The 24,611-nt window shown below is 37.2% G+C and overlaps 1 protein-coding gene across 1 annotated transcript in view; it reads left to right on the plus strand.

Annotated features, from left to right (window-relative positions):
- Positions 1 to 901: 901 nt before the first annotated feature.
- The window catches only part of LOC106060860 (atrial natriuretic peptide receptor 1-like), a 51,629-nt gene continuing 27,919 nt past the window's right edge, over positions 902 to 24,611 (plus strand). The window contains exons 1-5 of the mRNA XM_056028375.1: positions 902 to 1,727; positions 5,190 to 5,445; positions 18,586 to 18,689; positions 20,521 to 20,681; positions 21,999 to 22,151. Coding sequence (XP_055884350.1) covers positions 1,418 to 1,727; positions 5,190 to 5,445; positions 18,586 to 18,689; positions 20,521 to 20,681; positions 21,999 to 22,151 — 984 coding nt within the window. The 5' untranslated portion in view covers positions 902 to 1,417. The remainder of the gene's footprint in view (positions 1,728 to 5,189; positions 5,446 to 18,585; positions 18,690 to 20,520; positions 20,682 to 21,998; positions 22,152 to 24,611) is intronic.

Raw genomic sequence — 24,611 nt, forward strand, 5'->3', positions numbered from 1 at the left:
TTGATGTAATTTTTCTAGAAATCGACTTTTTTTTACGAGCTAACATGCCTTTTCAGTGGTAATCGTGCAATGCGCTACTTTTGGCGTACTTTTAGCATAGGCAGGCTATTCCTTCAATAGGGCCTACACAAAGAAATAGGCGCCTTGATTTTGTTCACATTCTCCAGTTCAGATCTTGCGAGATCTATATGGCAGATGATATAAAGGTCATCTGTTTCTGTGGTCCACGGTTAACTACGACGTTATGTGGCCAGCACAACGACTAACCGCCTTTACTTTTATCAACTGATGTCAGGTACCCATTAGAGTTTTGTGCACCCAAGGCACCCTAAAAATCCCGAAATTCACCAGGATTCTAACCTAAGATTCCTCAGTTCGGAAGACAAGTGCTTCACAGCTAAGCCACCACGCCCCATTAAATATAACAATGATTGCCATAACATACTTAAAAAAAAGCACTATTTTTAATCTAAAAATCTAAATCAAAATCTAATCTAAAAATAGTATCAATTATCTGACTATGTTTATAGTTTCCAGTCAGAATGTAAGTATCTTCATTTTTAGTTGCAGGAACGTATGTAATTTATAAGATAAGAAAATTGATCCCTTTTAAAATAACATCAACTTGTCTGTACTTCATGACTTGTTTCTAGCTATTAACATTTGCAATACTTTTGCATTAATCACGATAATTCTAAAAAGAAAGTTACAAATGTCTCCTGAACAAATGTATATATTTCAATCTACGAGATTTGTCGAGCGAGAGTCAGATCGATTGCCAGGCAACCAGTCGACAGAGTCACTGGAAGCATCTCTTGAACTATCTCGCCGCTTCTCTAAAACAAAGTGCCATCTTACAGGTTCCCTTCCATTTCTGTTTGAATCATATTTTTCTAAGTGGTGTCCTAATGTTTCCTTCATGTTGGTATTCATCATGGACATAATGATATCATTAGATAGAACTGACACCCTCAATAGAAATTGTTTTGTATCAAATGTTGAACTGTACTTATAAACATTAGAACTTTTCTGAATAAATCTAGAGTTCTGCGTAGGTCAGTAATAAAATAATGTACGGTATTAATAGGCATTAACACTAACTGCTTTAGATTATTTTGGACATATATAAGGCCTTATAGTTGTTACATTATTTTGGATATATTCAGCTAAGTCAAGTGATGTTAACATTTACAATTCTCTGTTGAAAAAAGCGTTTGAAGGATAAATATCACCAGCTTCAATACGTCGTGGTCGTAACATCAGTACCTCAAGAGTACAGAGGCAGCTTTAGAACTAAGACAAGCTATTAAGATTTCACTTGCTGTTTTTGTTAAATATCTTACACATGAATTCGATACTTGCTTGTGAACTATTGGTATATATTTCTAAGAGATGACGATTTGTTCTCAACAAATTCATGATGGCTGGAACTGGACTTATTTTATACTTGTTTGTCATTTCTTCTGTTTTGTCCCAAAATGTCATCAAACCTGTGGTCCACATCGTGGTTATGGAGAGCACCGGAGCGCAAGATAATGGTAATACGTACTTTGTGAGGTATTTGAAACCTTTGCTGGATCTGGCGTTGGATGACGCTCGGGCAATGTTTGGCGATTTGATTGACATCGACATGAAGCACGTGGAAACGCTCTCCGGACTGAGCCAGATAGGGGCACTTGCTGCTAAAGTATTTTACAAGGATCCAGTGCATGTTTTCTTTGGGCCAGGTAACATGTAGACAAACAAAGTTTAAAAAAAAAAGGCAAAATCTTTTTGTTGTTTTAATTTTAGATTATTATGAAACAATTATTACCTATTGCATTTATTTTAATCCCCATTTTTTCATTTGAGTCTATTAATTAAAGTTTAGAAAATAGGATATTTATTTTGTAATACCGAGTTAGTAACGAACATTTATTTAGTGTTTAAATAAAAATGACTAGACACAAAGAATAGAATGTTTTATTTATAATGTTCATTGATACGACATTCGAATGAAAAGATGAAACACTCAAAATCACGAACGAAACAAGAAATAGTTTTACAAGAATTACTGTATTAAATGTATCTTAAACATAATACATATATCCGTTTTTCCTGATCTGGGCTAACGGCTGCGTTGCAACTATATGCTTATGTACTAGCTCGTTTGCTTCTGTCTATAAATAACTCGTAGCTTTCTTAACTTAGTATACCTGTTGTTTGTGTGTGTGTGTGTGTGTGCCCTCAAACGTCCCGCAATAAAAAAAAAGATAGAGAAAATATTTAGTAATGAAAAGCCGAAGGTAAATATTATCAGTAGGTTTATAGTAAGGGGATTTTATGATCGAACGATTTGGAAATGGTCTAGTATATCAATCGTCTACTTTGTCTATTCAGACTGGCACGCAGTAGAAATTCACTTGATAAACTTCATTTTAGTCAAACTATACATTGATGTAGTGTTAAGGATACTCTGACGTCAACAAATACTCAGAAGTCAGAAGGTGTTTATTCCAACTACATTGACTACAGGTAGAAATACTCAGAAGTCAGAAGGTGTTTATTCCAACTACATTGACTACAGGTAGAAATACTCAGAAGTCAGAAGGTGTTTATTCCAACTACATTGACTACAGGTAGAAATACTTAGAAGTCAGAAGGTGTTTATTCCAACTACATTGACTACAGGTAGAAATACTCAGAAGTCAGAAGGTGTTTATTCCAACTACATTGACTACAGGTAGAAATACTCAGAAGTCAGAAGGTGTTTATTCCAACTACATTGACTACAGGTAGAAATACTCAGAAGTCAGAAGGTGTTTATTCCAACTACATTGACTACAGGTAGAAATACTCAGAAGTCAGAAGGTGTTTATTCCAACTACATTGACTACAGGTAGAAATACTCAGAAGTCAGAAGGTGTTTATTCCAACTACATTGACTACAGGTAGAAATACTCAGAAGTCAGAAGGTGTTTATTCCAACTACATTGACTACAGGTAGAAATACTCAGAAGTCAGAAGTTCTAATGCCAACTGAATAAAATAACATATCAATCAACTAAATCCCACTATCCGTGACGTTACTGATTGTTGCGTTCAAAGTCCTTCAATTATAATGTGTCGCTAAGCTAAATGCGTCAATCACAGTAGCCGTAGAAACATAAAACTATAATCAGCATAAAATGAATAGTTACATCAATTTGGACCTTCAAAAGTAATGTGTACGCGAAAAGCTTGCATATTCTACTTTGGCATAAATCTAGATACCCAAACTAAAGCCCACAGGCCGCGGGTCATATCTGACATGTGACTAAATTTAAAATATATCTATCATAACTTTGTAATGTAAACATTTTCTTTGTAACTCAATTGTTATTTTTAATTACACAACACCTATCCCAATTTCACCATAAAAATGTTAGTATCACATTTAGAATCATTATTAGTCGCTTACATACTTAGGCATACTTACTTTCGGCGCATAGAGCAGTCTGTTGTCTCCACACAAATTGGTCCTCGACGGCGTCTATAGCCTCGTCCAGTATGGTGTCCGCTGCCTTATGTTCTTCCATAAAGGAGCAGCGCCGTGTTTACATTTTCCTCCTTTCGGTCTCCGTGTTATTGCTGTCATTGGAGAAAGTCTTTCATTTTGTCCCGTTCGGCCAAATACTTTAAAAAAATGTACTGATACATTCATGGTGACTAGATTTGTTTTTGTCATAATCAAACCATGGGATGGGGTCCACAATTAAATTTCTGATCCCGAACCCATGATTACCTCGCTATGCCACTGGCTCTACGTCGTACCTTGAATACATTTTGATCTGCAGCAAGGCCCGCCTTAGGCATAGGCAAACTAGGCAGCCGCCTAGGGTCTTCGATTTTCGAAACATGGTTAAATGTCACATAGCAGAACTCTATGGCTGTATGTCTACTAGCCTCGCTCTCAAACATAACATAACTCTATGGCTGTATGTCTACTAGCCTCGCTCTCAAACATAGCAGAACTCTATGGCTGTATGTCTACTAGCCTCGCTCTCAAACATAGCAGAACTCTATGGCTGTATGTCTACTAGCCTCGCTCTCAAACATAACATAACTCTATGGCTGTATGTCTACTAGCCTCGCTCTCAAACATAGCAGAACTCTATGGCTGTATGTCTACTAGCCTCGCTCTCAAACATAGCAGAACTCTATGGCTGTATGTCTACTAGCCTCGCTCTCAAACATAACATAACTCTATGGCTGTATGTCTACTAGCCTCGCTCTCAAACATAACATAACTCTATGGCTGTATGTCTACTAGCCTCGCTCTCAAACATAGCAGAACTCTATGGCTGTATGTCTACTAGCCTCGCTCTCAAACATAGCATAACTCTATGGCTGTATGTCTACTAGTCTCGCTCTCAAACATAACATAACTCTATGGCTGTATGTCTACTAGCCTCGCTCTCAAACATAGCAGAACTCTATGGCTGTATGTCTACTAGCCTCGCTCTCAAACATAGCATAACTCTATGGCTGTATGTCTACTAGCCTCGCTCTCAAACATAACATAACTCTATGGCTGTATGTCTACTAGCCTCGCTCTCAAACATAACAGAACTCTATGGCTGTATGTCTACTAGCCTCGCTCTCAAACATAGCATAACTCTATGGCTGTATGTCTACTAGCCTCGCTCTCAAACATAGCAGAACTCTATGGCTGTATGTCTACTAGCCTCGCTCTCAAACATAGCATAACTCTATGGCTCTACTTGCCTAGCTCTAAGTCTCTTTTATGACTCAAGGTCTATTCACAAATATTTAGATTTACTTGTTAGATGACCCAAGTTAGAAGACCATTGCTTCTTCCTTTTGGTGAAATGTCGAAACCCTAGTTCTAGTCTGGTGATCATGAATCGTCCATGAAGCATATTTATCCTATCAGTGCTATATGAATTTAACTTATTTGTTGATTTTGATTTAGATACAGGAAGGTTTTTAATTCATCGAATATTTTTTCGGTCTTAATTTTTTTCTATTTCATTTGGGGCACCCTATTCACTTCTCCTAGGGCCTCCAACTACCCAAGACCGGCCCTGTCTGCAAAAAACGAGTAGGCCTACTTCAATGTCGTTGACGTTCGAGCATCTTCAGTCTCGAGTAAAAAAAATCGTCAAAGTTTAAAACTGCCATTTTGTTAATCCATTATTTTTATTTAGCCTCTAACGAGGGTGCCGTGACTCTTGGATTCATGGCACTGCACTGGAATTTGCCCGTATTGACGCCAAGAGGGAACGACATGCGACTGAGGAATATAACATTCTTCCCAACAGTGGTGGCCCTTCACCCCTTTGATAAAGTTATACTCACCAAATTCATCATGAAGCTGTTTGACAAGTATGGCTGGAAGCACATCTCCTTATTTGTGGACCGCGACAAAGCTGTGATGACATCTACTTTTGAAATAGTTAATAAGTAAGTGAATCATCTTTCTACTTTTGTTGTTTTTGTTTAGTTAGGAGAGGGAATGAGGCTTCTGAGAGCTTAAAATAGTTACTTAAAACCGAGATATATTTTTTTCAAAATGTCTGATTAATGAAAGAATCAATAACATAATGTTAGCTTGTTTCAGCCAGCTTTTATGTTACTGGTCTAATTTAAGTGATATTAAAGGAATTCGTTGCGTAGAACACATTGCACATAACACAACCTTTAAGCATCTAATCCTATCTTATAAAAGAAAAGCCTACATTAATTGAATTTTGCGTTTATTACCTTACATACCTACAATTATCTTTAATATCGATATTATCTTTAATACCTGCATTATCCTCAACAATGCAAACATTACAATTATTATCTACATTACCTTTAATACCTACATTACCTTAAGAACTATTACATGCTACTCTTTTTTTTTTCTAAAACATACATACATTTATCAACCTTTTTTTTTCTGACGACCTCATCCACCTTGATGATAAAAGGTACACCCGCCCCTCCTTCCTTTATCCAGCTAGGACATCTGGAGGAGCGCTACGAATTCCAGTGTCGGATTCATAACCAAACCCCTGGCCCAAGCGATGTTTTGAACTACAGAAATGCATTCTCCCAGCATTTACATTACACTCTTAGTCACATACAAAGAAAAAATCACTGAGCAAATAAAGCAAGGATCTGGACGATTTGACATAAAAATGTATTCACTGACCTATACAAAAGTGTGAGAGACAAAAGCGGCACATGTTCACGCAAGTGTCCGATCGCGAACTGTGAAGTGTTGTTGTGCGCCACATCTGAAATGGGCACAAAGAGGAACAATAAATGTTTGCTACCAAAAATTGTCAAAGTTGAAAACCACACTTGCTAGAAACATTTGAAAGAAAATATACGTGAATGTTTCATCCTAGTTTTATAACAATTTAATTGTGTAGTGCAAGCTCATTTTAACACTATATGAACAAAAGAAAAGTTACTTTCGCACCCCTTTTTAATTAAACGGCACGGAGGGGGGGGGGAGGGCAGAGAGGCTGTATTGAATACCGCAGCTCTAAGGTAACTTGTCGAGAGTTACTGGCCTTGTAATAGTAGGTTACTTCTAAAATAGAATTTATTATTTTTGTTTTTATATTATCATGGCCAAAGGAAACATCAAGTAACTCTCTCCATATTGATTGCATAAATTCTGGCCACACTTAGAAGATATAAGGTATCCTTGCTAACAACCAGCATATTTTAGAAACCATACAGACATGTCAGCCTATTTATAAACATTGTCAACAAAATTAGGATTTAGACTTCCGATTGTTTGCGATCGTCTCTTTCGCTCTCTCACACACATACACTTAAGTCAGTGCCGGATTTAAGAATGTGGAGTCCGGGGGCAAGATTTTTGTGAAGGCTCCTACATTCTTTTGAAAGCTTTATTAATCACTTATGAATAAAAAAGTGTATATGTATTTCACAGTATTTGTGGAGGGTAAGACCCTTGTTAGACGCACTGCCGTAAATCCGAAGTTGTACCGGTATTTACACATTCCGAGCAGCATGTTACAACTACAAGCGGACACTTCTTAATCACGCCATTGTTGCCACTCAACATAAGATTTAAAGTGTTAGTGTTAAAAATGAGAAAAAACAAACAATTTCTGACCTATCGAAATTCCCATATATTTTGTGGAGGTCCCTTTCTTGTGGCCTATATCTAGATCTATATGAACTATTCTGGCTTATTGTGTTTACCCAATTATCTTTTTTTTACTTAATTATAAGGCTTATACATAATTACGCAGATCTTTGCATTCAACATCAAGCACATTGCCGAGATCAAAGGGCTCCAGCTTTGAATTTATGAATGACAAAAAAAAAATATGTAAGCCAATGATGATTAAACATTCTGTTGTAAGGAGAGAAAAAAAGGAGGGGGTGGATGGGCAGGTTTGAATCTCACGGGATTGGGATGTCAAGGAAATAGATTCAGAAAATGCTGGCCGTAGCCTGCAGGTTAACATAGTATAGGCCTATAATAATAATCCTATCAGCTCTCACGTACAAACAACTGCAGGTTAACATAGTATAGGCCTATAATAATAATCCTATCAGCTCTCACGTACAAACAATTATGTTCACATCGATTAAATCTTTTTATAAGTGGGCTAGATCTTTATTTTTTTTTTGTTATCTTTTACTAGTGCATAATAAACCTAAATGTCAAAGATAGCTTTCAAGAGTTTAGAGCGAAAGCAAACATTGCATTCAGAGAGTAGACCAAAGTATGTTCGATTAGATTTGGCGGTAAAATAGAATTTTTGTTTTAGAACTTTTGGACTTCTGTGGGGACCTAGAATCTATTTAGTATGGCATAATATCTAGGTGGAGAAAGAAATCAACTTAATTAAGCATTGATAACAAGGCAAACTTTAAAAAATGAAATAGATGAGGGCCATACGGAGTACGTAGGCCTAAATATTGTACATGAAAAGTACGAGCTTTTACGATATGCTGAGACGACCGGAGGATAACGTGCTATAGTATAACCATTATGACCTACCAATTGTATAATTATTGGGATACTGTATATCTTCTATTTAAATCCTTAAAAGAAAAGATCTATTATATATTACCGGGATATTGATCTATGTCTATAGGGCTTTTAAAAGTTTGTATAATTGTATGGGGCTACTGTATATCTTCTAATGATTAGAGCCTTTAAAAAAATGACTATGTATTGGCCGGTATAGAGATCTAGGTCTATGTGTCAAACTTCCTCGGCCTTTGTCCATATTCAGTTTTGAAACTCAAGTCACAGGCCGCATCAACTGGTCGAGTCCAATGGAACGAGGCTCTGAGGCTTTATACTGCACTGTGAGCAGATGTTTAGAAGGGCCAGGCCCATTCAGCAATTGTCTACACTAGTTCACATATAGGCTATATAGCCTTATTGTAGGGCGCAATGAAACATTGTTACTTAAAAATTAATAATAATAATAATATAATAATAATAATAATAATAAAATCTTTATCATCCGTGAAGAAATTTGTTTTACAATTGTGCATCACACATAACAATACATTATTAGAGAAAACAATTGAGATGACAGCGGTACACAAAAGCTAATCATGTGATCATTTATGTACCTCCGAGTTTCTTACACTCTTGCAATACGATAAAAAAAAATAAAATCAACGTTTGGTCTTCAGAAGATCTACAAATTATGAACAAAATAAAAGTTCACTTTGTAATTATGTTACAAGCAATTCCTTGAGGGTTTTGTTTCTCCTAATTTCAGTCTCATATTCTTGATATTACTAATAATTAATATTAATGATCATATTTAACAATGTAGCGGTCGTGGGAGATGTTACCATTCAATATTGACTTTCTAGGTCAAGGTTCACACTACTCTTGTCTCCGCGCACGTCTTACAACTTGGTGTCATGCATCTCACAATCAGGACATTTGTATCAAAGGACAAATCAGATGGAAAGCGATTTGCAAGGGAAGAGTATTGCTATATAATTTAGAGTTTGGCCTATCATTCTTTATTGATTAAATCTCGTTTCTTAAACGTGGTAAATGTGTTTATTTAAAATCGCATACATGCACATATCTGATGCCATAATTTGGACTAATAACATGAACTGGGCAATGCAGACTCGTCTTTGCTAGCTAAGACTTCTGGTCAATCTAGGATTCTAGCATGTGAGCGACAAAATGCATAGTGCGTAAAAATGAAAAGAACAACAACGGACGGACTATTTAAAAAAAATGCAAATAAAATAAACGTAGAATTAGATCTTATAGCTGACATTTTGTTTTAATTGTAAAACATTCATTGTAGAAACGAAACGAGAACATATTTTATTTAATTGTGGTTTTTTTTTTTTTTGTATTTCTTGTTGAAGTTTTAGTTGTATTTCTTATTTGAGTTTTACTTGTATTTCTTGTTTGAGTTTTAGTTGTATTTCTTGTTTGAGTTTTAGTTGTATTTCTTGTTTAAGTTTTAGTTGTATTTTTGACTGAGTCTGTTGTAATCGAAATTTTCTTTGCATTGTTATTAATAAAAAGAGCTAAACAGAGACTTGGATTGAACCGGGCTATAGTTTCAGAAGAGATACAAATATAGACAAATGTTTCTCTTTTGTTTCACTTGTCTATGTTAATGTTCTTTTGTTGTTTATTTTAATTGTTTTAATACTCACTTGATCTTCTTGTTCATATTTATCAAAGTTTTGTAATGATCCCCAGTAGTGCAGCGACTTATTCAACAGACCTATACAAACTCATGCAAACTCATGCACGTACTAACACACACATAGGATTTGGTATTTTTTCTCACAGTCTGAATACGTGACTCACCTCGCACTGCCTTGAAACCTGGCTAGCTCACATCAGCCTCATATAATAAGCGCTATGACATGCACTGGACAAAAACAATCCTGTAGCATTGAAGCCAGCTTGGATTGTAGGTTAATTAACTTTACCAGGCAGTTTATTGACAAATGTTTTAAGTACATCGTTCAAGCATGAACTATTTTTCTTTTATTTCCTTCAAAACTGCTTGATGTAATTTGTAGATAACATTTGGATAACATTGACGGAAAATACTTTTTGAATAAAGCAGAGACAACTTTCCTCTTTCCTGATTAGGGCCGTCTTTATGCACACAATTAGAACAATGAAACTCTGCAAAAATAATAATATGCATTCCAAATGTGAATTGTAAGCACCATGCCAAACATTTCAATGCGGCTTTATGAAACATTAGGAAGAGGGCTCGCTAGTTAATGAAAATCATACAAAGATTTATCCATCATTTAAAATCTTATCAATTACAGATATTCCTTCTTACCCTTGAAAAAGTTGGCACCAAAGGCGCCATTATCCTGTTGAGCGTTTGAAAAGACTTTATCCAACTGACAGGCGTGAACCGGGGGCTCTTCACCCCAAGTCTGCCTGAGGGTTCCACAATAGCTGCAATCATGAATTAGACGCCCCGGTGCGTATATGTGGCGTACCTTTCATTGCCGGACGCCGTGCTCACTTTGGGGAATCTTAACATATATGTCTACTTGCGTTTTGGAAACATGTACAGAGACCAGATAAATCAAATGATTGTATATTGAAAGCAATGCCGACAACTAACTTTCGCTAAGAAAACAGGGCAATAGTAGCATCCTTAAAGTCATGGCAAACATTTTCGTTGTCATAGAAACCAAAACGTCCTCCCTAAGATGGCCCCAAAAGAGTTGTATAAATTCAACGTTGTATTGATTTGTTGAGAAAGTTAGTTTCGTACCTTCTTTGAGACTCATTAATTTTTGGTTAGCTTATTACGTGGTCTGACATTCAGATGTCAAGTACTAGATCAACTCTTAAAGAGTATAATAGCACTGGTGTTGAAGATCGCGACTAGGTGGCATAGAGCAGGAGCTGGCGTAGTTTAATGTACTTTTTTTTTTTTTTACACTATCCATGATGACGTCAGATAACATTTCTTTTTAGACATCAACCCGAAAACGAAAAAAAAACATTAATAAAAGTACGGCGCTGGTATTGCGTGGTGATTACAAATGAGCGATTATAGACCTAGAATCAGTGAAGAGGTTTAGATAATACAAATCAAGTTTAGGAAATTAATAATTTTAGAACATAAACTTGAATCATAGAAAAATAAATCTTATAAAATACTTCAGATATTAAGGTGTTTTAATTGGAAATAATAAATTCACTGTTAATGTATTGAAATAAAACACATTTAACAAAAGACTCAAAATTTTCACTTTTATCAATTTTTATGCTTCGTGACCTAAGATTCACATTCTTGTAATGTCAAAGTTTATTTTTAGCTTCTGCTTCATTGGTCCAAAGGAAAGGAAACTCATACACGAGAAGAGAGAAAAAAAAATAAGAAAAAGGGCGAGCTCCAGGAAGAGGCTGAAAAATCATTTTAAGCTATTAAAGTTATAATAGTTATGTCAAATGTAGGCAAGCATTAAATAAATAGTTCAAAAGTAAAACAAAAATATGTTCCTTTGTAAACAGGAAGTAAGTGAGGTTATAGAGACGCATTCATTGATTTACCCGTGACTTTAAATGAAAAAACAACAACATCAAAGATACTTTGCATAAGCCTCAGTGTACTGTTCCTTGGAATCATAGAAGTGAATGTCTTAAAGTACTTCTTTTTTTTTAAATATTTCTACTCATTCAATCGTAATAAAATTGTGCATACCTGACCCGGAACCTGAGCGTCAAAACCCAACATTCAAACAAAAAGTCGTGACATATATAATGTATTGAAATGGAAAAACCCACAACAATTCAATAGTAAATCAATAATAACAAAATAAAATAAAGAATGCTTTTTTTTAGAAATTAAGATTATTATAATCCAGACAGGTTCGAGTTGAGACAACAGCGTAAAGCGCTTAGCACTGGCCAGGTATCCACACATGTTGATAGAAATCAGGAAAGTAATGATAAAATATTTTTAATCCAATTCAAGCACAAAACTAAAAAGCCATTTACATTAATTTGGACCAACAGTACAATACTCTAATACTCGCGATAGGAAATGTGATTGTAAAACATAAAGAAAATGTTTAAAAAAAAAAACAAAGCTTATATTAAGTGTAATTGTGTCAATGAGTTTGAATCAGTCAATACATTAAATTTGTAGTAGACCTAGACTAACAGTAATAAATGTGTGCGATTAGAAATATTGTTACCAATTGTTTTTGTTTAGCGCAATTTCATGCTTTTAGCTTTCTCAAAGTGCTATTATCCTATCACTTGTCTGCACCTGTTGGTCAAGGGGTGGGGTAGAAAGAAGGGTCTATCCTACTCAATATTACTGTGACTGTGATCGCTTTTAAAATGCATTTCAAACAAGGTTTTACGACTTGAATTAGAATTCGAGGGATCAAGCCTCCTCAAGCCAATACACTAATCCACTGTACAAGCCTCCTCAACCCAATACACTAATCCACTGTACAAGCCTCCTCAAGCCAATACACTAATCCACTGTACAAGCCTCCTCAACCCAATACACTAATCCACTGTACAAGCCTCCTCAAGCCAATACACTAATCCACTGTACAAGCCTCCTCAACCCAATACACTAATCCACTGTACAAGCCTCCTCAACCCAATACACTAATCCACTGTACAAGCCTCCTCAACCCAATACACTAATCCACTGTACAAGCCTCCTCAACCCAATACACTAATCCACTGTACAAGCCTCCTCAACCCAATACACTAATCCACTGTACAAGCCTCCTCAAGCCAATACACTAATCCACTGTACAAGCCTCCTCAAGCCAATACACTAATCCACTGTACAAGCCTCCTCAACCCAATACACTAATCCACTGTACAAGCCTCCTCAAGCCAATACACTAATCCACTGTACAAGCCTCCTCAACCCAATACACTAATCCACTGTACAAGCCTCCTCAACCCAATACACTAATCCACTGTACAAGCCTCCTCAAGCCAATACACTAATCCACTGTACAAGCCTCCTCAACCCAATACACTAATCCATTGTACAAGCCTCCTCAACCCAATACACTAATCCACTGTACAAGCCTCCTCAACCCAATACACTAATCCACTGTACAAGCCTCCTCAAGCCAATACACTAATCCACTGTACAAGCCTCCTCAAGCCAATACACTAATCCACTGTACAAGCCTCCTCAACCCAATACACTAATCCACTGTACAAGCCTCCTCAACCCAATACACTAATCCACTGTACAAGCCTCCTCAACCCAATACACTAATCCACTGTACAAGCCTCCTCAACCCAATACACTAATCCACTGTACAAGCCTCCTCAACCCAATACACTAATCCACTGTACAAGCCTCCTCAAGCCAATACACTAATCCACTGTACAAGCCTCCTCAAGCCAATACACTAATCCACTGTACAAGCCTCCTCAACCCAATACACTAATCCACTGTACAAGCCTCCTCAAGCCAATACACTAATCCACTGTACAAGCCTCCTCAACCCAATACACTAATCCACTGTACAAGCCTCCTCAACCCAATACACTAATCCACTGTACAAGCCTCCTCAAGCCAATACACTAATCCACTGTACAAGCCTCCTCAACCCAATACACTAATCCATTGTACAAGCCTCCTCAACCCAATACACTAATCCACTGTACAAGCCTCCTCAACCCAATACACTAATCCACTGTACAAGCCTCCTCAAGCCAATACACTAATCCACTGTACAAGCCTCCTCAAGCCAATACACTAATCCACTGTACAAGCCTCCTCAAGCCAATCCACTAATCCACTGTACAAGCCTCCTCAACCCAATACACTAATCCACTGTACAAGCCTCCTCAACCCAATACACTAATCCACTGTACAAGCCTCCTCAAGCCAATACACTAATCCACTGTACAAGCCTCCTCAAGCCAATACACTAATCCACTGTACAAGCCTCCTCAACCCAATACACTAATCCACTGTACAAGCCTCCTCAAGCCAATACACTAATCCACTGTACAAGCCTCCTCAACCCAATACACTAATCCACTGTACAAGCCTCCTCAACCCAATACACTAATCCACTGTACAAGCCTCCTCAAGCCAATACACTAATCCACTGTACAAGCCTCCTCAACCCAATACACTAATCCACTGTACAAGCCTCCTCAACCCAATACACTAATCCACTGTACAAGCCTCCTCAAGCCAATACACTAATCCACTGTACAAGCCTCCTCAACCCAATACACTAATCCACTGTACAAGCCTCCTCAAGCCAATACACTAATCCACTGTACAAGCCTCCTCAACCCAATACACTAATCCACTGTACAAGCCTCCTCAACCCAATACAATAATCCACTGTACAAGCCTCCTCAAGCCAATACACTAATCCACTGTACAAGCCTCCTCAACCCAATACACTAATCCACTGTACAAGCCTCCTCAACCCAATACACTAATCCACTGTACAAGCCTCCTCAAGCCAATACACTAATCCACTGTACAAGCCTCCTCAACCCAATACACTAATCCACTGTACAAGCCTCCTCAAGCCAATACACTAATCCACTGTACAAGCCTCCTCAACCCAATACACTAATCCACTGTACAAGCCTCCTCAAGCCAATACACTAATCCACTGTACAAGCCTCCTCAAGCCAATACACTAATCCACTGTACAAGCCTCCTCAAGCCAATACACTAATCCACTGTACAAGCCTCCTCAACCCAATACACTAATCCACTCTACAAGCCTCCTCAACCCAATACACTAATCCACTGTACAAGCCTCCTCAAGCCAATACACTAATCCACTCTACAAGCCTCCTCAACCCAATACACTAATCCACTGTACAAGCCTCCTCAAGCCAATACACTAATCCACTGTACAAGCCTCCTCAACCCAATACACTAATCCACTGTACAAGCCTCCTCAAGCCAATACACTAATCCACTGTACAAGCCTCCTCAACCCAATACACTAATCCACTGTACAAGCCTCCTCAAGCCAATACACTAATCCACTGTACAAGCCTCCTCAACCCAATACACTAATCCACTGTACAAGCCTCCTCAAGCCAATACACTAATCCACTGTACAAGCCTCCTCAAGCCAATACACTAATCCACTGTACAAGCCTCCTCAACCCAATACACTAATCCACTGTACAAGCCTCCTCAAGCCAATACACTAATCCACTGTACAAGCCTCCTCAACCCAATACACTAATCCACTGTACAAGCCTCCTCAACCCAATACACTAATCCACTGTACAAGCCTCCTCAAGCCAATACACTAATCCACTGTACAAGCCTCCTCAAGCCAATACACTAATCCACTGTACAAGCCTCCTCAACCCAATACACTAATCCACTGTACAAGCCTCCTCAACCCAATACACTAATCCACTGTACAAGCCTCCTCAACCCAATACACTAATCCACTGTACAAGCCTCCTCAACCCAATACACTAATCCACTGTACAAGCCTCCTCAAGCCAATACACTAATCCACTGTACAAGCCTCCTCAACCCAATACACTAATCCACTGTACAAGCCTCCTCAACCCAATACAATAATCCACTGTACAAGCCTCCTCAAGCCAATACACTAATCCACTGTACAAGCCTCCTCAACCCAATACACTAATCCACTGTACAAGCCTCCTCAACCCAATACACTAATCCACTGTACAAGCCTCCTCAAGCCAATACACTAATCCACTGTACAAGCCTCCTCAACCCAATACACTAATCCACTGTACAAGCCTCCTCAAGCCAATACACTAATCCACTGTACAAGCCTCCTCAACCCAATACACTAATCCACTGTACAAGCCTCCTCAACCCAATACACTAATCCACTGTACAAGCCTCCTCAAGCCAATACACTAATCCACTGTACAAGCCTCCTCAACCCAATACACTAATCCACTGTACAAGCCTCCTCAACCCAATACACTAATCCACTGTACAAGCCTCCTCAAGCCAATACACTAATCCACTGTACAAGCCTCCTCAACCCAATACACTAATCCACTGTACAAGCCTCCTCAACCCAATACACTAATCCACTGTACAAGCCTCCTCAACCCAATACACTAATCCACTGTACAAGCCTCCTCAAGCCAATACACTAATCCACTGTACAAGCCTCCTCAACCCAATACACTAATCCACTGTACAAGCCTCCTCAAGCCAATACACTAATCCACTGTACAAGCCTCCTCAACCCAATACACTAATCCACTGTACAAGCCTCCTCAAGCCAATACACTAATCCACTGTACAAGCCTCCTCAACCCAATACACTAATCCACTGTACAAGCCTCCTCAAGCCAATACACTAATCCACTGTACAAGCCTCCTCAAGCCAATACACTAATCCACTGTACAAGCCTCCTCAACCCAATACACTAATCCACTGTACAAGCCTCCTCAAGCCAATACACTAATCCACTGTACAAGCCTCCTCAACCCAATACACTAATCCACTGTACAAGCCTCCTCAACCCAATACACTAATCCACTGTACAAGCCTCCTCAACCCAATACACTAATCCACTGTACAAGCCTCCTCAACCCAATACACTAATCCACTGTACAAGCCTCCTCAACCCAATACACTAATCCACTGTACAAGCCTCCTCAACCCAATACACTAATCCACTGTACAAGCCTCCTCAACCCAATACACTAATCCACTGTACAAGCCAAGTGCTTTTGAAAATACATGGTTTTATTATTTAGTTTCAATCTTTTAAGCGACGAGACAATTCTCTACACAAAATATAGAGAGGACCACTTTAACTTATACATTTCAAGTACAATTTCTTTCCTTTGTTTTCTTTCCTTTGTTCAATACCAAACAAAATAATTAATTACCAATAGTTATATAATTTTTTTTGAATTGATTCTTGTTTTGTCTGGTGCAAGAAAGAATTGCAACATTTCGACTTGATCCGAGATTGGGCGTGGGAGCAATCACGTGTACGAACATTTTACCAGACTGACAGACATCAGACAGACAGAGTTGATATAAGCTTTGCAATAACTTGTGTCTATGAAATACTAACAAACCAATCAACAAGACGTGATGAAGGACGTGACCACGATGAACTGTTAGTAGGACGAAATTATTGGACCATGAAACTGGTCTCCAAAATTAACAGAAGAATCAATGAATCATTTTACTGGATTAACACAGAGCTATACATTTAACTTTTTTTTTAAGAAAAGAAAAAAAAAAGAATATGGAGATCTGACAAAATACAAAAAGAACAAAAACCAGCTTGCATTGATTGTAACACAGTAGAACATCAAAGCACCAGAAAGCTGCTCATTACTACTTCTCTTTAATAGATCTAGATTTTTAATTGACATTTTTTCGGACACAAATGACAAGTGAATTTTTAAGTTTCAAAAACGTCTACGACAGAGAGGAATATATGTTGACATTTCATAGAGGAATATATGTTGACATTTCTATAAAAACAATCGTGCGATGTGACTAGTTGGACAATGAAAATCCGGCATCTTTAGTAAGTGGCGTAGCTGGATACTCGAAGGCTGGTGTTCAAGAATATGGCGAACTTTTAAACTAGAAGATTGAATGTGACTAAAAACAAATCGAGTCCTCCTGTATGCATTGGTCCATTTAGAAGATGACATCTCAATATATGTACCAACTACAATTTCATACACGTAATAATGTCCTCACACGTACACACTCAATGTAGTAATTACTTCTTTTAGGTAATAGTGTCATGACACAATTACTTAGTTTAGGTAATAGTGTCATGACACTTCATTCTTGCACGTCTTGTTGTGTACTGTATTTGTCACAAGCCCTGGAGCAATGACCAGTTGAAAAGTTTTCACGAATAGCGGTGTTCAAGCTGCGAATATGTCAAAACCGAGTCTTGGCAAGCACTTAAGAAGTAAAAGAAACCCGTGTAAAAAAATTCATGCCAATCCGTACAGTAAATGATGAGCTCTCTTTATACATAGATTAGTCAGTGTGTGGTATGTTTGGGCTTATAATATTGATACAGATTTATTAAAGGATTTCATTTCTGGTTATTGATCCTTTTTTTTTAGAAATCATTACACAATTAAATTGAATATAATTTTATATTTTAGGAAAGAATAATTATTTTACACTTCTATTTCTTAACGTGCACTTATTAAAATCTAATCTTTGGTCTTCAAGAAAGAGTCAGTATACTTGACTTATAACCAAATATATGAATGCATTCAATTTGAGATTTTGCAGAGAGCCGATGTACACTATATCTGAGTAAACTTAAAAACTATTTGATCATGTATTAACTCAACAAGAATCTTGTGTCTCTTATAAAACGGCTTATGAATAAATAGTAACTTTTCCTTTATATACCGAAAGAATGTCCCTTGCTGTAAAGGTCTGGATTTTAAACGATGGATCAATTCAATGTTTCACCAAAATATTCCAGGACAGAATTTAAAAACTTTCTTAAACAAGAACTTCAACTTATAGCCTAGTTCTTTTTTTTTTTTTTTTTTTTAAAGAAATTCAACTGTCGTAAGAATCTCATGATTTTGTGAATTGCAGGTTCTGTATTGAAAATGAGATCAACTGCTACCAACACATCTTGAGCTGCTTCAATTGTTCAACTCTTGACAAAGAGCTGCTAGAGTCGAAGGTTTCTTCAAGAGGTAATGAATTTATTGTTCAAAAATCAGTCTCAAATGTTACGTAGTCGAGAATAGTCTAGATGATTCTGTAGCCTAAGTTGCATTCGTAAGTCAGAATTGTCCAAATTTCTTTGACTCAAACATCTAATAGTAATATAAAATTGTTAAATAATCAATCAAATATTTCAATTACGCACTCACCCCCCCCCCCTAAAACCGAATACACTTTCAAAAAAAATTATATTCTTAACTGTTGAAATGCACAAAGTGAACAGTTATTTTGAAGTTCAACTAGTGAAGATTTTCATCTATGGCGAATGGCTATAAATAGCTAGCGATTCGGTGTATCCGGTGTACAGAAAATAGGAAGTTTTGATTTATTTTGTATAGAATTTAATTGCTATACACTTTTAATAAGCCGACTGTTGTGACACTGTTATACTGTGTGGTCAACCGTGACACACGGTCAAGAGTTGGGTATCGAGAGTTAGGGGACTTGGGGGAAGTGACGAGTGTGTAAAGAGAGAAAGTCAGCGAGTGAAGTTGGGTATCTGTATATAACGTTGCCGTGTATATATGTTATGTTGAAATGTTACACAATTAAAAAGGCACTTAAAACGTAAACGGACTTGTTTCTTCACATCGACATTAGTGTGTAAAGAAAAGTACATAAATTAAACACAATTATTGGATTATAAGCAGTTCCAATGTTTCTTAGTACAGCTACTCAGTAAAACATTGTGCTATTAACCAACGGGTAGGTCATGACTTACTGGAAGTGATGTTCACGATGTAGGCCCAACTTTTGCTTCAGTTTCACAATCAACTCAACAATGTCATCAAGGACGCGAAATTAAACTTCAATGCTTCCATAGAAAAGAGAGACACCAACGAAAGTGCTGAGAACATTAGAGTCTGCAGGGCTAAAAAGTGCACACAAATTATAACCTAAATCCCAGCTCACCAACACTTCCTTTATTCCGTTTACCGACTACGCCACAAAGGTTTCTCTGCAGAGTTTTATCTCCATAGGTGAACATCTCTAATGATCTGCAGAGTTTTATCTCCATAGGTGAACATCTCTAATGATCTACAGAGTTTTATCTCCATAGGTGAACATCTCTAATGATCTACAGAGTTTTATCTCCATAGGTGAACATCTCTAATGATCTGCAGAGTTTTATCTCCATAGGTGAACATCTCTAATGATCTGCAGAGTTTTATCTCCATAGGTGAACATCTCTAATGATCTGCAGAGTTTTATCTCCATAGGTGAACATCTCTAATGATCTACAGAGTTTTATCTCCATAGGTGAACATCTCTAATGATCTACAGAGTTTTATCTCCATAGGTGAACATCTCTAATGATCTACAGAGTTTTATCTCCATAGGTGAACATCTCTAATGATCTGCAGAGTTTTATCTCCATAGGTGAACATCTCAAATGATCTGCAGAGTTTTATCTCCATAGGTGAACATCTCTAATGATCTACAGAGTTTTATCTCCATAGGTGAACATCTCTAATGATCTACAGAGTTTTATCTCCATAGGTGAACATCTCTAATGATCTACAGAGTTTTATCTCCATAGGTGAACATCTCTAATGATCTACAGAGTTTTATCTCCATAGGTGAACATCTCTAGTCATCGCAGATTATGTAATGTCTAATTGTGAGAGTGACCAGGGATACTCTGGTGTGAAATCAATGGGTTTGGTGTCACGAGGCATACACAAAGTGTCTGCAGTATATAAACTTATCTGCACTTACACATTTGATATAGATAAGGCTTTGGTAATTTGTGTTCTTTAGAATTCTTTCTCACCATAATCACGTATTTTCTTTCAACAGTCAATCTCCTCCTAATGGCTATCTCAGACGTCCGATGTTTATTGATCAGGGCATCCTCTCTGGGCATGTTGGAGCCAGACTTTGTTTACATACTGCCAGATATTGAAGGAGTGAGACACGAGAACGCGTGGATATGGCGCAATAATGACTCGTATGATCAAGTAGGTCTGACGTTTGGTTAGGCAGCATGTCATCAATTAGCCATAGTGTAGTGGCAGCCTTGAATATAGGTTGAATGGATTCGAGGGTTTAAAACTACGCCCTAGATTACCCTAGATTGCCTTAGATTACCCTAGATTGCCTTAGATTACCCTAGATTGCCTTAGATTACCCTAGATTGCCTTAGATTACCCTAGATTGCCTTACTAGAGCACCCTAGATTAACAAAATCAAACACGACCACAGAGAACTTGTTAACACACCTCAGAGACTGATGTGCAAAGTTTTTGAATGAAGAAAAACAATTCTCGAATTAAAAATAAGTATCATTTGTTAAAGCCAGGTGACAAAATAAAAACGTACACATTATATGAAACCTGTTTTTTAAGTAATAAAAACATCATAAATAATCTAAGAGAATTATACATATCATGACTATGACTATAATAGTCCACAGGGACTTCATCTATAGGTGCCATTTTGTTTATGTCAGGCAGACATTATTTTTATAATACAAGTTTATAACAATTCGTTTTCTTAACGAATTATCTTTAACAGCTTATATTTCAATAAAAAATGCTAATTACTAAATACAGAAATAAATAAATGTAATAAATGCACATTAAGCATATTTTAACACACATATAAATTTTTACAAATTTATTGTAAGCAATAGGTACGTAGTTCCGCAGAAAGTAACATGACATACTATTGGGGTCCTAGTCGATTTCAAATAGAACTACTATGTGCTAACATTTTTTATCATATCTCTTGTCAAATTATTCTTGAAATAACTTGCTGTCTCTTGCCAATGATTAACGCGCATGTGAACTTTTCAAAGGTCAAGGAAAATCTCCAGGGAATGGCCGTATGGGATACTAGCAATGAATATTTAAATGATCTCATTTCAGTCTGACTGGTTCCCAGTGTTTCTACATATATGTAGAGGCCACTATAGGTACACAGCTTAGAGGCCTTATATATAAAGCACTGAAAGGCCATGAGAATACCTCCATTAGTGAAGTGATTAGGCTTCTCTTAGATGATTTCTGAGTCTAGGTCTTAGTAAGTTGTATGTACTGGATTTCGCAGTTCTTAACTCGTCCAACATATCTTGCACTTTTCAGTGCCTTGTCTGGTTCTCTATAGTAGGGAGTGCGAGGAATGCATGCAGTAGTTACGGGTCATCTGTCTGGCAGGTTACCTTTGTAGGTGAGGGCAATGTGCACTCAGCTTGGTAGAGCCATAGATTTATATATCGAGTTGTCCATCTTGAAATTTGTTTTCAACACTGAATTAACTTAATATTTTGTTTGTAGGCGATGAATGCGGCATTTCGACGAGTGATGTTGATCATAATAAAAACGCCTTCCCATGCTGCCTTTGACGCCATCTTGAAACGTCTGAACTCTAAAATGTTTGGCAATGCTACGTCACAGTACGTGTCTGCTTCCTTTGAAGACGAAGTGGAGGTAAACAATTTTCTTCTTCTGTTTCGGTCTTTAGCTCATACGTTTGTACTCTAGCCGAGCCAAGGTTTACAACTTTTGTCTATAGCCTCACACTATTTCCTACGCGTAAACATTAAGGTAAAAGGAATCTTTCTTAGCAATGACAATTATTGTTTTAACCCTTGTTAAACTAGGCGCCAGAAAATGTAAATACAAAAGTGGATCATAAGCGGAACTCGACATATTTTTTAACACTAAAGGAAATGTGTCTTTATAGTTACATCCGATCAGGCCAGGTTGGCTGCCTGGTCGTGCGGTTTGCGCGCTGGACTGTCGTTCAGATTTATCGATGGTCACGGGTTCAAACCTGGCCCGTTCCCATCCCTCGTCGTCCTGCGGAAGATTTGGACTAGGGAGTAATTATCTTTAACTCTGAAGGAACATCCAAAAACATGTAAAAAATTTGACAAACATTTTAAGACGTTCGTTTCGTGGGAAGGAAATGGCCGAGAAAATGGGACTTTAGACAAATACAGAAATAGAAAATTGGCTCCACTTTGTTTATCAAGGTATTGTAACAGCCATTGTAATAAGGTTAAATAAACACTTTTCCGAGCCTATAAAATCTACCATTCCTTTCCACATTGAATGGGGGGGGGGACTTTCTAGGTATCACGTGACCTGAAAATGATAATCATCAGTAAATTGGTGGATACATGAGTGTATGCAAAAGCATCTCTGAGAAACGCGATCTTTGAGCTATGCATTTCCGAGATACGCCTCTGAAATGCAATAAACAATTGTGTGGGCTTGACATAGCGTACACTTCCTAAGGCGGTGGAGTGTTGGGGGTAGGGAGAAGTCATTGGGAGAAGTTATTTTCAGTTGTCTTGGACTTCTAACAATGAATGACTTCAACCTTCTAACAATGATTGACTTCAACCTTCTAACAATGAATGACTTCAATCTTCTAACAATGAATGACTTCAACCTTCTAACAATGAATGACTTCAATCTTCTAACAATGAATGACTTCAATCTTCTAACAATGATTGACTTCAATCTTCTAACAATGATTGACTTCAATCTTCTAACAATGATTGACTTCAACCCTAAACGAATCTTATAGAAGGCTACAGTATTCAGGAATCTAAAAAAACTACGGTACTAGTCAGTTCACAGGTTCTTTGTGGTACAACAAAAGAGAGTTGGCACGTACCAGGTGCACCAAAATAAAAGGGGAAATAAAAAGATTGATCGTTGATCAATAACTCATGAGCCCATAATTCTTCTACACAAACACTTTTCCATCTTCGGAAGCTAGGCAAATTCAACATTGGCAAAACACTAATTGAACTTCTTACCCAGCTACCATCAGTAGTTTACCTTGACATCATGTGCTGGTATGGAAATACTTCAATGGCACAAAGACATCGACTAAATGGACTAATTAAAAAATACATCTTTTATTATTCTCAAACACAGTTACCATTTTTCATAAAAAACCTTTCCAAAACATATCAAATTCTTACAAACAATATGCATCCATTAAACGACAATATCATCAGATCTAGAAGAAGCAGTCGGCTCCTCACGTAACAAAAAGATAAAAAACAACAACATCTTTATACCACTTTCGGTCAGGTTGTTTCAAGGTCATTCGTCGTCACCGAAGCTGGAAGTAAAACAAGCAAAACATACAAATACTTAAAAAAACAACAATAACCAACAACAGAGCTTATACCAAGTGTAATTGTATCATTTAGGTTGGATCAGTCATGGAATTAAATTTGTAATAGATCTAGACTAACAATACTAAATTTTTGCTGAAATATTTGTACCAGTCGTTTTTGTTTAGCGCAATTTCATGCTTTTAGATTTCTCAATGCGTGATAATATCGGGTGATCGCTTTTTAAAATCCATTTATTTAAAAAAAAAAGGTGAACGATCTGAATTCGAACTCCTCCGCATCCTCAAGCTAATACACTAACCACTGTGCCAGGGAAGTGCTTCTAAAAATAGAAGGGTTTATAGTTATCTATTGTTAGTTTCAAACTTTTCTCTCTACAAAGTATAAAGGGACTAATTCAACTTATACCACCACATCAGTCAAGTACCATTTCTTTCTCTTGTTCTAGATGCCAATCAAAATAATTAATTACCAATAGTTAATTAACTAATTGGTTAATTCTTTTTAATTGATTCTTGTGTTGTCAGGTAAAAGAAAGAAGTGTGCACAATTTTAATTGATCCGAGAATGGATGTGGGTGAATTAGCGTGTACAATCTTTTTAACAGAAAGACAGACTGACTGACAAAGTGAGTTGATATAAGCTTTGTAAAATTTGAATCCTTTCAAGTTGAAGTTTTACAAATCAAGTATGGCTGAATGGCTAAGTTGATAAAGCATCCATTCGATACCCATACTGGCTACTATTTCTCTTTATTGTACGATGTCGAATGAACTATGAATGTTTAAAT

The sequence above is a fragment of the Biomphalaria glabrata genome, chromosome 5 (genome assembly GCF_947242115.1).
Source record: "Biomphalaria glabrata chromosome 5, xgBioGlab47.1, whole genome shotgun sequence".
NCBI classification, from domain to species: Eukaryota; Metazoa; Mollusca; class Gastropoda; family Planorbidae; genus Biomphalaria; species Biomphalaria glabrata.